Here is a 15,387-nt window from a genome sequence, read left to right as displayed (position 1 = left end):
GCCAGTAGCATGAGCATGAATCAGTTTATCTCTGCCACCATTTAGTACAACCCTACCTTTAAAAAATCCTACAAAACCCTAACTCAACAAAATCCTTTTAATAAAGGTATCTTTCATTAAATGTTACAATAGTAAGATAACATACCGATTGAATATCCCAAATCTAAACACGAATTCATGTAGGTTTGATATACACTTAATAGATACCAGGAAGTAATGTTATAAACAATATTTTAATAATGTTGTGCACGAAACAATGTCTGTGTACAATGAAACATCAAGGCTTCTCATAGGCAACTACCTGTATGTTATAAATGAATGCTGGACTAGATAGGCTTTTGGCCTGCTACAGCAGGACTCTCTCTATGTTTTATGCATTCTCTTTCTCTCTGCTTGTTTTTGGGTTGGGATAAAACTATATACTGAAATACAATCCGAGCCTTACATACAATAAGATAAGTTAGACCAGATTTTTATAATGGGAAACTTGCTGTGATTGCAAAGACTGAAAAATCTTGGGAGGCAGCCATGGCTTGTCTGGGACACCTACCATAACTCCATACATCACTTTGGTGTGTATATTTTCCAAAATGTATGCTCTCCAAAGCCATCCATTTTATTGGTGTCTGGAAAATAAAATCAGGAAGAAAAATTCATATGTACGTCACACATAGACATCCTACACACATAGAGACATGCTATCTGTAAGGCTCAAATTTAAGATTTATGGTGGGGAATTCTGATTAATTTTCTTCGGCATTCTTGAACTAATATTTTCCAGCTCCAAAACTCTACTCCTCCAAATTTTTCTTGGAGATGCAGTCTTCACATCATCTCCCATTTTCAGTTAAATCTTCAAGTCCCCAACAGTTTTCTTCCAAACTTTCCTCTTAGATTTCATATTTCTCACCCTGTGTGTTATAATTTCCCCTTCCATATTCTAGCACCTCAATTTCTGAACATACTACAGATTCAATTTTCAGGAATTAAGCAGCAATATCTTCCCTGGGACATTTTAGCAGAGATTAGGATAGAAGCATAGCCCTTTCTCTCAGACAAGTGCCTACCTTTATTTCATTGTAGAAATATTTCTTGTCATCTGGATAAAGCAAATCAGCAATGCCAAAATCCGCCACTTGTACCTGGCTTGGGGATTTTACCAAAACATTACGAGCAGCAAGATTGCGATGGACCATGCGGTGCTCCTCCAGGTAGTACATACCCTGAACAAAAAGAGGAACAGATGAATGAATGTACTACAATACTAGATTCATCTGGCCTTATTTTTGGGTTTTCCTGGAGCATTGTTGAAAAACAACCACAGCAGTAGACCTCTAGACTATAAATGGCTAGTTAAAGCTTTATTATTTAGCAGGATCCTGATACATACAGGCATTTGATGTTCTGTTGTATCTCCAAAACAATTAAAATACATAAGCACAGCAAAAACACTACAAACACGCACACTAAAATGTACCTCCATAAAAGCTACACACCAAAACGTATCTCTACAAAATATATACTAAAACTATATACTAAAGTATATACTAAAATATATACAAAACAGAGATCAAACAAAGGACACTTAAAATTCATGTTTAAAGATTTTCTGGTTAGACCTGCCGGAAGAGATTGGTCTTTACATGGTTTTAAAATTTTGACAGCTCATTTAACTGTCAGAGTTATCCGGCAGGTTGTTCCACAGTTGTGGGGCGGTAGATCCAGTAGATTCAGATCTACTTTCTCACTAACACTAGTTTAATTTGTTTCAATAGTGATATTTGGGTGGTGTTAAAAAATCAAGCATTCCTGAATAAAACAAACTAAAATGTTGAATTTTAAACTGGTATACTATAAGGTTCTAGCTGCAAGAACAGCCTATGCTCAAAAATGGAAGAATACAGATCTGCCACCAAGAAAGAACAGGATTGTAAAAATGTCTGAAATAGCAGAAATTGACACATTATTTTGTATGATAAAACAGGAACCCTTATAAAACTTTCCAAAAGCTGGGGACCTTTGATGACTCGTATAAAAAAGAAAAATAAATACGAAGATTTATTTGTGGGATTTGAAGATTTGTTTAACAAATTGGTAATTACCGTATATACTCGAGTATAAGCCGACCCGAATATAAGCCGAGGTACCTAATTTTATCACCAAAAACTGGAATAACTTATTGACTCGAGTATAAGCCGAGGGTGGGAAATGCAGCAGTTACGGGTAAATTTCAAAATAAAAATAGATACCAATAAAATTTCATTAATCGAGGCATCAGTAGGTTAAATGTTTTTGAATATTTACCGTATTTCAAAGAAAAGCAATAAACTAGCTCTGTAAGTGGAAAAGTAGGGGCAACAAAAACAGTATGGTATCAACAATAACCTAACAATAATAATAATAATAATAATAATAATAATAATAATAATAATAAACTTCATTTGGATCCCACCCTATCTCCCCATGGGGACTCAGGCCGGCTTCCAACATAGTAACAGGCAAACAATCAATGCTTATATAAACAATGCAGAGCTAGATATAGATCTATAATTATAGATACTAATTTCACATATGCATTTCCCCTTGAAACGTTTGCAAATCCCTCTGTGCGTGCGTGTGCATTTCCCCTACAATATTTGCAAGCCCTATATATATATATATATATATATATATATATATATATATATATATATAGTCTATATATATTTGTGTGTTCATTTCCCCCCTGTAATATTTGCAAGCCCTATATATAGGTAGGTAAGAATATATTCGTATCTGTCCAGACATCTCTCTTTATATCGATATTTGCAGATACTTGCAAACATATAAGGGTAAATTCATATATAATGTATATGTATGGCTACAGATACACAGGTACATAGATCTATATGTATAAAGGATTTGCAAAGACCTGCAAACATATGAGGGGAAATTCATATATAAAATTAATGTATATAGATAGATACACATATAAAGGTACATAGAGATTGCAAAAGCTTGCAAGGGGTTAATGCCTATATATCTATAGGAGAGTTTAACAAATATTTCAGGGGAAAATGCTTTCATAAGATTAATGAATATTTTTTTTTCTTCCTGACTTGCAAGGGTGTCTCTCTTTTCAAAACATTCCCTTGATTAAGAGCAAGGGAGGCTTTGCAAAAGTAAACACACTGATAAGGGAGGAGAAGAGAGAAATAGATCACATATTGCAAGCAATAGCCTGCAGGCTCAGTTGCCGGCCTTGACCTTGACCCAATTATAAGCTGGGGGAGGCTTTTTAGCTCATAAATAAGGGCTGAAAAACTCGGCTTATCTTAGAGTATATACGGTACATGGTAGAATACAAAGGCTTTAAATAACATGTAATAACGAGAAGCTTTCTTCATGTTTTTCATGTCATGCTCATTCTGGGTTTTCTCCATTTGTTCTTCTATCCATTGCAATACATTGTCATAAATACTTTGCATATCTCAGCAGCCAGACTGTGCGACTAAGACACTTCTAAAAATCTCCCGTATTTACATCTGTCATTCTTCGTTCTCATACCAAGATGTTGTACTGAAAGTTCACTGTGATCTCCTTTTACATTAGTTAGGGTGTAGGTATTTGAAGTGTACGTGCATTTGAAAAACAATTAGTAATGTTCTTTAGTTTGTCATTTGATGCTGCCTCTTTGTTTCTTTACTTAAGTTGACTGAGGCTCATTATTTTTGTTAAACTCTGCTGAGACAGGCTGTTTCCAATTTTCCTCAAAAAGGGCTCACACCCTGGGATAGACCTGTTTTTCTCACAGTGATAAACATTATTCCACATTCTTCTTATGAGACGGATGCTTTTTGGCACTTCTCTTTTCATATCAGCAGTATACATACATACCACGCCAAAAAAGCAACCCCCAATGAAAATACCTCCTGAAAAAAGCACCAGTCATCTAAATATTGCATAATGAAATCAGTTTTAACTATGCAACATTTATTAATCCTTAGCTGATTGCATAATAACTTGGTTTGGCAGCTGTCACTCCAGTGCCCAGCTATCTGTTGGCTGCTCTCAGCAACCACCAGGCTTTTGAGTCCTCTTCACCTCTTTCTCAACCTCTCATACTACAGTATTATTGATCTGTATGAAGTGTGTGATTTCTATGTGTCAGTACTATAGGTACACAGGGAAAGATATATTTGCAAAAGTTATCTCTGAGAGGTGGATGGACGGGAATTAATTTTTGGGAGCCCAGCCAAACAGCCAGAACCCATAGGTGCCTCGCTTTCTCATTAGGCTCACGCAATGCTGGCAATTTCCTGATTAATTTCTCTGCTGACACCTATCCCATGTCTCTTCAGAAGGCACTTCATCCTCACAAAGCACTTCCACTGAGAGGTGGAATGAGGAATGCTGCAATGGGGAAGAGGAGTCATTTTGCAACCCCGCTTGCACCCAACAGGTGCCAAGTATTCTTTGCCCAATTATATGTTCTGTGTTCAGCCCACATATTTTTGCCTTCATTAAAGCTTGGGATTGTTCCTTGAATACTCTGAATAAATTACACTTGGGTTCTCAAAAGGAACTGGAGCAAGTGCAATTTGGGTGAAAGGCTTTCCTTCCCTCAAACAATTACCTGGGACCGATGATCTCTTGCATTAATTACTGTGGGAAAGAACTGTTAATGCGGAATCCTAATATTCCTCTGGAAAGCCCATGCTTACCTTGGCAATCTGCACGCACCAGTTGAGCATCACCTGGGGGCCAATGGCATCTTTGTTTTTCCGGACATACTCCAGCAATGAGCCCAGCGGCAGGAGCTGGGTGACAAGCTGCAGATGGGTGCCAGTACAAATACCCAGGAGGCGGACAATATAAGCATGGTCCAGGCTACCTATTGCCAACATGTGCTGTTAGGAAACAAACAATCACAAGATCAGGACAAAAGTCAGTGCTGATTTATGCTCAAAAGTTCAGGAAGGAGCTGACTGAACATCAAGAAAAAGTATAGAATGATGTTGAGCACAGGCATTGCTACATGGCTCATCAAGTGCTAATTGGCTCAGTCCCCGTCTGCTGGTTTTAGTGACAGTTTACTATGAGGAGCACCATACTTGGTCCTGGTGGCACAGTGGGTTAAACCACTGAGCTGTTGAACTTGCTGACCGAAAGGTCAGTGGTTCAAATCCGGAGAGCGAGGTGAGCTCCCGCTGTTAGCTCCAGCTTCTGTCAACCTAGCAGTTCGAAAGCATGCATATATGAGTAGATCAATAGGTACCGTTCTGGCAGGAAGGTAACAACGCTCTATGCAGTCATGCTGGCCACATGACCTTGGAGGTGTCTATAGACAATGCCTAGACTTAATGTCAAGCAAAAACCTTTACCTTTACCAGTACTTGGCCAATACAAAGAGAAGCTAACTGGGAAGCTGCCTTGCAAAGCACTTTCCTGGAATTGCATTGAATTTGTCTTTTTCTCTGCTAATTAAGAGCTGGTGAGATTAATGTTCATGGTGTTGTGCCCCCCTCTCAGATGGTACAAGCACAAGGGCATTTGAGAAGTAACCCAGCACAGAGTCAAGTTTAAGACAACTGCAACTCAGAGTTATCTCAGTTATCCTCACTCAGCAATCAGCTTGCGTATATAGGGCAAGCCACAAACACACTTGGGTGCCGGAAGCAACAACTGATGCTCCTTGTGGAAGGCACACCCTTGCCAGCACAGAAATTTGGCCTTAATTTCTTTGACACCTGGAAACAGATCCTGACTTTCTTTAGAGTTTTCGTCTATCTGTCTCGTTTCCCTGGCTTGTGACCGACTTCTTGGCTTTGAACCCTTTATGACTAACACTGCTGTGGCTCATTGTTCTTCACTAAATAGTTTACAGCACCTGGAGGCCACTTCTGCCACCTTAAAGTGTGCACCAATTGAAGTCTCTTAGGGTTGATATGGTCTTGAAATCAGACCAGAGCTTGGAATTGTTAGCCTTACCACTAATATGACAATATTACTTCTTGAATAAATTAATCTGTTAATGTTAAAGTATTGTGAAACCATTGCTTCAAAAACATTTAAGACTGCTAAAAAGGACAGAATTCCCCAAATAATCCTGCAAATTCCATGTAAGTTAAATTTTATTCCAAAGTCAATGAATAAATCACAAGTAATAGAATTTAAAAGTAGTACAGTACATTTAAAAAAATAATACGTAAAGTTAACAAAGGGTGTCAAAATTATCTTTACAGTTTCAATTCTATATACAGTACTTTTTATATTTATAGAAGGGCTCCAATGCCATTTTAAAATGTGAACAACACAAATATATATATATTTAAAAATAAGATAACTCAATTAAAAAAAATATTTTCAAGCTCTGAATTACACATTGTCTTTGTTCCTAGTTTGGCCTTCACAAGATACTTTAGTTTGCTGTGAAATGTGACCAGATTAAACATGCCTTTAGAAATCCATGAGGTGGAGAGATCCCATGAATCCACAGCATATGCATAACTAGATTCTCTTCAATAATGTGAGAAGCAATCAGCACCAATGGAATGCGGCTTTAAGCCTTTCCACCTGCACCTTTCTCAATTTAAAAGACTCCTAGTCTTAATCAAAAACATTTAATCTGTGGGAGTGAGAAGACGACAGGTACCTGCAGGGTAAGTTTTCCTATCATTCCCAACTACTAATAACTTGGGGGAAGGCATTTCATAGAATCATAGAGTTGGAAGAGACCTCATGGGCCATCCAGTCCAACCCTGTGCCAGGAAGCAGGATTTTGCATTCAAAGTACCCCGGACAGATGGCCATCCAGTCTTTACTTAAAAACCTCCAAAGAAGGAGCCTCCACTACACTCCAGGGCAGAGAGTTCCACTGCTGAACAGCTCTCCTTACAGTGAGGAAGTTCTTCCTAATGTTCATGAGGAATCTCCTTTCCTGTAGTTTGAAGCCGTTATGCGTTCTAGTCTCCAGGGCAGCAGAAAACAAGCTTGCTCCCTCCTCCCTATGACTTCCCCTCACATATTGATACATGACAATCATCATGTCTCCTCTCAGCCTTCTCTTCTGCAGGCTAGACATGCCCAGCTCTTTAAGCCACTCCTCATAGGGCTTGTTGTCCATACCCTTGATCATTTTAGTCGCCCTCCTCTGGACATATTCCAGCTTGTCAACATCTCCCTTAAATTGTGATGCCCAGAACTGGACACAGGTGCGGTCTGAACCAAAGCAGAATAGAAGGGGAGCATGACTTTCCTGAATCTAGACACTATACTCCTATTTATGCAGGCCAAAATCCCATTGGCTTTTTTGCCATATTGGTGGAAGAGAGAATTAGCCCTGATTCAATTTTTTGCCTTGTTCTGTTTTTTTCAAGAAAGGAAAAGAGGCTTGGAAACCTAGTTATGCATCTCTACTTGGCCCCCATCAAGGAGGTTGCATTCCTCACTGTGGCTACAAGCATAATCATGAAAGAGCAAAAGCTGTGTGTTCAATAAATGACTTGTAATAAGGCATGACCTGAGGAGACATTCCAACCCCCATTCCAATAAGATGTCTGCAACACTTACATCAGTGACAGCGTGGAATGTCTGTCGACCACTTGAATCCTGTATAACTTTGATGCTCACGGGAATCTTGAGGGAATCTCCTTCTGGGATCCAGACACCCTGAAGGAAAAGGAAGTCAGGGGAGATTACCCATATTCTTGAAATGACGAACCACAAACAAAACAATGGCCTTTGAGGGATTTAGTCATCATAGCCACCCAGGACCCTTCTCTTCCATCTGAGACACAGTATTGCTACTTTGCACCTACATTTAGGTAGCCACCCACAACTCCACCTCATTCTTCTGTGGGTGGAATTGCTCCCTTTTACTTCTACTAGCTGCTGGAAAAGGGAATTTCTCTTCCACTTCACAAAAGGAGAAGGTTACTTTGAGGAAATTATTTCTCTAAAGTCTAAACTGAACAGAATCTGTTTTCCTTCCCAGTATCGGACTTACTTTGTGCACTGTTCCAAAGACCCCCGATCCTATAACTTTCAGTTTCTTTAATTCTGTCTCTTTGAAGATTCGGGCCAGGACTTTATTGGCTTTCTCACTGGGATCCAAGGGCTCAAAACTCTATGGGAGCAAATGGAGAAAAAGAGAGAAAGTAATGGAGAAACTTTAATACAAAGGTAGGAAAATGCAGCCCATGGATCCAACCTTTTTGCAGCCTCTTCAAACTCCCTCAACATCTCCAAAGGCACTAGAACCCTAAAAAATTTTCAAAAACGGAAGGGGCAAATAAATTGCTCCAGACGGATAAATCACTGCTCCTAATGAGAGGTTTGCTCTTAAACCGCACAGCTCCACCCAAACCAGAGCCAACTCCAAATTCGATAAAGTAGATGAAAAATCAATTAAAAATGCAGGAAGTGTACACAAGAAATAAATACCTGATAATAGTTGGCTTTTGCCACAGTTTTAACCCACAGTTTTCCAGATACCCTATTTGACAAAGGTATCTTAATTCACAGTCCTTTTCACTGAGCTTGTAGCAATTTTATTTGAACTCATCTGAACATGTTTGGTAGGACCACTGTAGTGCCAAACCAAGCACTGTAACATTCTTTCAGACACAGAGACTCTCACTTTTTCCACACTAATCCTGAGGTTTTATAGAAGCCTTTCAAATCCCAAAAGTCTCACAAAAGTGATTATAAACTCCTGAAGATATTCAGTGACAGATGAAGCCTTTTAGTTCCTCACTTCCTGATATTTGATTTCTACCTAACCTTCGCATACAATGCAATCTTAAATGGATTTATTCTGAATTAAGCCCCACTGGGTTCCATGACATTTCCTCTCTGTAAAGGAGCACAAGACCCGCACCCTCAATGAGTTTCTGTCCCTCACTGGAAAGAGACTCTTGTGTACAAAGGTAAGTTACTCCCATCACTTGTCTTGACTCAGGCCCCTTCCGCACAACTGAATAAAATCTCACAGTATCTGCTTTGAACTAGAATATATGGCAGTGTGGACTTAGGGCCCTTCCACACAGCCCTATATCCCAGAATATCAAGGCAGAAAATCCCACAATATCTGCTTTGAACTGGGTTATTGGAGTCCACACTCAGATAATGTGGGATTTTCTGCCTTGATATTCTGGGACATAGCGCTGTGTGAAAGGGCCCTCAGATAACTCAATTCAAAGCAGCTATTGTGGGATTTTTTGCCTTGATATTCTGGGTTATGTCACTGTGTGGAAGGGCCCTCAGTATGACAAAAATCTAACTGGCTCCTCAAGAAGTGCTCAAAGAAACTGGGCAATTTGACTTGGGCACACACAAAGCACATAACTCCTGGGTGGCCCTTGCCATATTGTATTTAGGAATGGAAGGACCCCAACAAGATATCTGCCAGAGCTGTACAGTCTTACCTCTCCTCTTTCCAAGTATCTGCGCATGGCCCGCTTCTTCTGAATCTTCTTGCCACGGCAATACAGGAAGGTGAGCAAGACGCAGGAGCAAAAGACAAAAAGGCAGCCCACAACCATCACAGCAATCACTGTTGGGGGTTTCCTAGGATGCAAGCAAACACTGAGCTGTTAGATGGGACTGTGTGAAATTATTATTATTATTATTATTATTATTATTATTATTATTATTGTGTTGATTTATAGCCCACTTTCTCTCTGTACAAAAGAGACTCTTACAGTAAAACCAAATGAAATACAATTTCACACTTAAAATATACAAATATTAACATAGAATGAAATATTAATTGTATACAGTAAACAGTAGAAGTTTTAACAAGAAAAATACAACAAGAATACTCCATTAGAGGAGTGAAAATCAAAAATGAAATCATGACATTGAGGCTCTTTACAGATGATGTGGTGATAGGAACAGAAGAGCCCATAGAAACAAAACCTAAAATATTGTAAATTATTGAGGATTTTAGAAAAGTGGCTGGACTTAACAAGCAGAAATCAAAAATGATTAAAAATATCCAGCAGCAGGATCAGAAAATCTTGAAGGAAAAGACAGGTATTCAGATTGTCAACAAATCTACATGACTATGAAAAATCTGGAATGCAAAAAGATTTAAAATGATGGTTCCAGCTAGAACTTTTTTTGCTTAGAAGAATATCTACAATTAAAATAAATGTTCTCCCGAAAATGATGTTTCGCACTCTTGTACCCTTCCCCATTCTTCACTTACTTGCAATAAAATTATATAAAAAAAGTACATAATTAAAATCCTTAAAAACCTATGAAAATGTAGTTGAAGCTAAAACCACAGCAGCCCCTGCCTTAAATTGTTAAAACTTCTTCTTTGCCTAAATAAACAAGGTTTGACCACAGGGTTGCTGTGCGTTTTCTGGGCTGTATGGCCATGTTCCAGAAGCATTTTCTCCTGACGCTTCACCTGTATCTATGACTAATCCAACCAGAGTAGTCAGCCATAACAGAGCCCTTGGTGACCCAACCTGGACACAGCATATTATTTGGAAACACAAAATGCTGGACCACTCAAACAACCACCATACCAGACTACACAGAGAAGCCATTGAAATCCACAAGCATGTGGACAATTTCAACAGAAAGGAGGAAACCATGAAAGTGAACAAAATCTGGCTACCAGTATTTAAAAACTCCATAATCAGAACAGTAAATAAAGAACAACACTAAAAAAGGAGGAATTCCAGACATGAATCAATCAGGGTCAGGTAACAACTCCCAACAAAGGATCCTCCCATACAGTAAACAGCCAGACCTTAAGCCTGAAAGGCTATTCAATGCTAATCAAGGTAACCAATTGAAACATTCACACCTACCTCAAACAGACAAGAGCTTTTTCTCCTGCCCTGAACATTTCACAGATATATAAACCTCACTTGCCTAGTTTCCAGCAGACCTCACAACCTCTGAAGATTCCTGCCATAGATGCAGGCAAAATGTCAGGAGGAACATGGCCATACAGCCCAGAAAACTCACAGCAACCCAGTGATTCCAGCCATGAAAACCTTTGGCAACAGTTTGGCCCCAATTCCATAGAAGTGCAGCAAAAGAAGTGAAATGGATAACACAGGTAGAGGAGATACAGCTACCAAAGTACCTGAGTTTCAATTTAGTGGGGAGAAAGTTGCTAGCACTCAAGTTTACAACAAAAGCTAGTAAGAAACCTCAAAAGGGGTAGAGGTAGAGTAACATTTACACATGACAGGAGGGACCCCCCCTTACCTTCCACTGTTCCTTTCCCTATTCATGACAAGGAAATATAGAATAACTGGGCAAATATAAGAAATGGGATCACCATGGATTTAATAGTATAGCTACCCCAACTTACTGGATTCATGAAAGGACTATAGAGACTAAGGCAGATGAAAAACTTTGAACAATCTAAAATAGGACACATGTACTAATCTATTACTATTGTAATTTATATAGGTGGCAGAGTTTCTTTTTTTCTTGGTGCGTAACATTGATAACTATCATTATTCCATTGCACGGATGAACCAAGCAGAGGTGCAACCAAGAGGAGCAAATGCCCATGCTTAAATCTGAACCCGCCCTAATCCTTTGCTCCTTTGCCATATCCTTAGTCCGGTTAACCCCAAAGGCATTAAAAAAGGAGGAGGGAAATGAACTTTCACATGTGGGTGGGAGGAGGTTCCCCCCACCCTGTAATGCTTTTTAAGGGAGAAAGCAAGCAACAGGGGGAAAGAGATCAAAGAGCCGTGATCCACTCCCTCCCCTTTGGCAACAGGCATGGGCCTGCAATGGCCCTGCCCTCCCTTCCTGCCGCCCACAAAGGCCTCGAGGCACACTGGCACCGGTGGCAGAACATAGTCTGGGGTGCAGTCATCAATCAAATAGGAAGGAAAGTGGGGAAAGGCTGAGAAGAATGGCCCTTTCAAGTTTGCACTGGGTGGGGAGGTTCTTGATTTGAGAGATCTCTCTCCAAATTGATAAGCAAATTACGTCCAGGTCAAAATGAACTTTAAGATGCAATAAGCAATGAAGGAAGCCCCCCAGGGGCACAGCGGGTTAAACCACTGAGCTGCTGAACTTGCTGACCTACTGGTCGACAGTTCAAATCTGGGGAACGGGGTGAATTCCCGCTGTTAGCCCCAATTTCTGCCAACCTAGCAGTTTGAAAACATGCAAACATGAATAGATTAATAGGTACTGCTCCGGCGGGAAGGTAATGGTACTCCATGCAGTCATGCTGGCCACATGACCTTGGAGGTGTCTATGGACAATGCCGGCTCTTTGGCTTAGAAAAGAAGATAAGCACCAACCCCCAGAGTCGGACACAACTATACTTAATGTCAGGGGAAAACTTTTACTTTTACCTAAGCAATGAAGTTCAAAAACTAATAAAATGTGAAGTGATGGTGGGAATGAGCACATCAGAAAGAAGAGTTATGTTCTTGCATAGTGTCCAGCATTTCACACATGGAAATAAGAATGCATGTGGCCAATCGCAGTGTGAGCAAGATGAAAAAAGTTATTAATAAAGAAAAACATGGTCTAGGATAGGCTGCTTTTGCCTGAGCCTACTAGAAGTTACTGCTAAGTCAACTGAATGCAAACTACTTTCCTACAGTTTGTGGCAAAAGCTAAAGACAAAAGGAAGAAAGAGAATTGGAACTGGAATATTTTTTAAAAGCCGAAGAAGTGGGACAGAGCATTAATTGAAGCTGTCCATGGCAGATCAAGACAGTCACAGGCTATGATTTTAGTTGGTTTCCCTGCTTCAACCTGCTCAAGTTCTGGAGGCTCCTTAAAGAACCAGGATCTGAAACAGGGTTAATCTTGGGGAGAGTCAAGCTGATTTAGGGTTGGAAAAGCAACCTGAAACAGGTGTCACTTGACTGAAAAAGTCAGGAGGAAGAAGAAAGGCAGGGGAAGAAGAAGAACATACATAATCGGATGCTTTAATGATTTATCTCAACTAGATCTTAACAGAAGGAGGAGAGAACTATAACCTTTTAAAGAATCTCCTAACTTCAAAGAAAAATTACTTAGTTGTTAGTAATAGTAAGGCTGCTGATTTTCTGCACTGATTATACTGCAAGGAGGGTAAGGCAATCCATATTGGAGAATTCAAGGCAGTGTATACAGTTACCAATTCAGTCAGGTCTTGTTCATTTTGTCCGTGCATTTTTCACTCCTAGTGAACAACTATTCATAGACACTTCACAATCCCGTCTAAATGTTTCTTGGGTTCGCACTTGATTGTGCAATAATTTTTATGTGCTGGGAAAATAAACTGGTGCCTAAACAAAATTAAGACCTCTTTCAGAAGGAAAAGCCCCTCAAGGTCTGAAACCTGAGTGAGAAGACACTTTTAAAATAAATCTCTGCTTCTGGGATATATGTGTTTGTCCCATGTCTTGCAGGTTTTTGCATTACACTATGTAACAAAATTTGAAAAAAAATCTGTTCCTGGTTTGAAAATGTCATTTCCTGTTTAATTGTGTAGTACTTACTTTGAAAGTAGTTGCTATACTCCACAAACTATGTTGAATTGGTTGAGACTCTATGAGATATTCACTGAAAAACTATAGTAAAATGTGCTGAAGGATGTTCTGCAAAAACAAAGTTTTTGCAATAAGCTTTTCCTGTATTTTTATTACAGAACAAATTAGGATCTGACATATATAACCCAGGAACAGAAAAATGTGCTACATAGTGTTAATTGAACTTAAGAGACTAGGCCTTATACTGAGTCAGATCACTGGTCCATCTAGCCTTCTCTGATTAGTTCCAGTAATCTGCCACAACAAGCCAGAGACTTTCTGAAAGCCCACTAGTGCTACAATATATTGCTTATTGGTTATTGTTGAGTTTATGTTTTTATGATTTTTACATGTTTTTATGTATTAATTCATTGTAATTGAATGTATCATGTTGTTGTATTTTACTGTTGCATTACTGGGCTTGGTCCCCATGTAAACCATCCCGAGCCCCTTCGGGGAGACACGGTGGGATATAAGAATAAAGTTGTTATTATTATTGTTGTTGTTGTTGACCAAAGACTGACACTAAGACCCTCTTTCACAAAGAGAAGTTTTCTATTCCTTCAGTCTATCCAATTACTGGGAAGCAGATAGATACCCGACAACAGGCATTTCCTCCACGAAGCAGTCTTCAATTTGTGGGCCATCGCACCTACAAGCAATAAAACCAAATGATTAGTTTGGGCTGAAAGATAGAGGATACAATATACGGTATCTCCTAGCAAATTAGAAAAATAAGAAGCACGCATTCCAAGTTGGATATATGGTTGCCTCCTTCAGCAGCACAAAGACAATGAAAATGAAAATATGTGCCCCTTCCCTCTCAGCAGCTGACCATGACCGAGGATAACAGACATGATTTCAGATGTTAAAGAATATGCTGTTTTGGTTCAAAGGGGCACTGCAACTGAAGCTGCTCATAACATAAAAGTGTTGCTGCATTCACTGCCCCAAGAACAATGTCTAGTCTTGAGAATCTTAAGGACTAACATGCTTTATCTGGCATAAATGGGCTGTAGCCCACAAAATATTGTATCAAATAAAAATGTCTTTCAAGTGAATCCTATTTCTTCCTCAAAGCTGGACTCCATTGTGACTGTCAAAGGAGCACTCACAATATGACCAACTGAATACTTGTGGCTCTGAACTACTATAACGCTGGCTGCATCCAAGAGCCTTAATCGAGAGCTGTCTGTGATGACTTTCCATACAATGTTTAGACTCGTTGCCCTTTTAGATTGCAATTCCCAGAATCTCCCAGTCAGATTCTTGAAATTTTAGTTTAAAAGGTAACTTTCCCAAGGTATGCCCTTGAATTGGGACCTTGACATACAATTGCCCTGATAGTTGGAGAATTCTGGAGGTTGTAGTCCCCCCAAAAGTAATATTTACAAGCTTTGACTTACAATTCTGCTTAAGGAACCTACTATCATACCAGACAGTGATTCCTTCAGCTTGGGTAGAATAATTATTTTGAAAATGAGATCCACCTAACTATTTATTATATTGTGTGCTTGCAAAACAGCTTAGGAAGAACAGACTGGAGAGAGTGCTTTCAAAACAGCATGTCTTTTATAGCACAACACACACACCCTCCATGTCATCCTTACCCATTTGTGCAGTTCTCATGGCATGACCAGCACTCCCTGTTGGCATCAGGGTACTTGAAGATAAGCCCTTTCTCCCCTTGGATGTCCCTGGGGCAGCTTTCCACACAGTGTGGCCCATCCTTGTAGCCAGAGCAAATTGTGCAGGCATCGGCACCCTGAGGAGGGAAAGGAAATGACGTTCATTGGGGAAACTGTCAAACTCCTCAGCACAGACACCTAAGGAAGGGATAGGCCCCAAGCTAGCATTGGATTCATATTTTAAAATAAGTTTTGAAAAT

General features: G+C 39.6%; 1 protein-coding gene across 1 annotated transcript in view; it reads right to left on the bottom strand.

The window, feature by feature from the left end:
- erbb3 (erb-b2 receptor tyrosine kinase 3) overlaps positions 1-15,387 on the bottom strand; it is a 106,279-nt gene that overhangs the window by 11,321 nt on the left and 79,571 nt on the right. The window contains exons 15-22 of the mRNA XM_008114447.3: positions 15,110-15,264; positions 14,098-14,151; positions 9,408-9,549; positions 7,988-8,107; positions 7,552-7,650; positions 4,704-4,889; positions 1,068-1,223; positions 551-626 (exon numbers count right to left, since the gene is read on the bottom strand). Of these exons, the coding sequence (XP_008112654.2) occupies positions 551-626; positions 1,068-1,223; positions 4,704-4,889; positions 7,552-7,650; positions 7,988-8,107; positions 9,408-9,549; positions 14,098-14,151; positions 15,110-15,264 (988 nt within the window). The remainder of the gene's footprint in view (positions 1-550; positions 627-1,067; positions 1,224-4,703; positions 4,890-7,551; positions 7,651-7,987; positions 8,108-9,407; positions 9,550-14,097; positions 14,152-15,109; positions 15,265-15,387) is intronic.

This window comes from Anolis carolinensis, chromosome 2 (genome assembly GCF_035594765.1).
Source record: "Anolis carolinensis isolate JA03-04 chromosome 2, rAnoCar3.1.pri, whole genome shotgun sequence".
Classification (NCBI taxonomy): Eukaryota; Metazoa; Chordata; class Lepidosauria; order Squamata; family Dactyloidae; genus Anolis; species Anolis carolinensis.
Note: the sequence above shows the minus strand (reverse complement) of the source record. Positions and strands in the feature narration are given on the sequence as shown.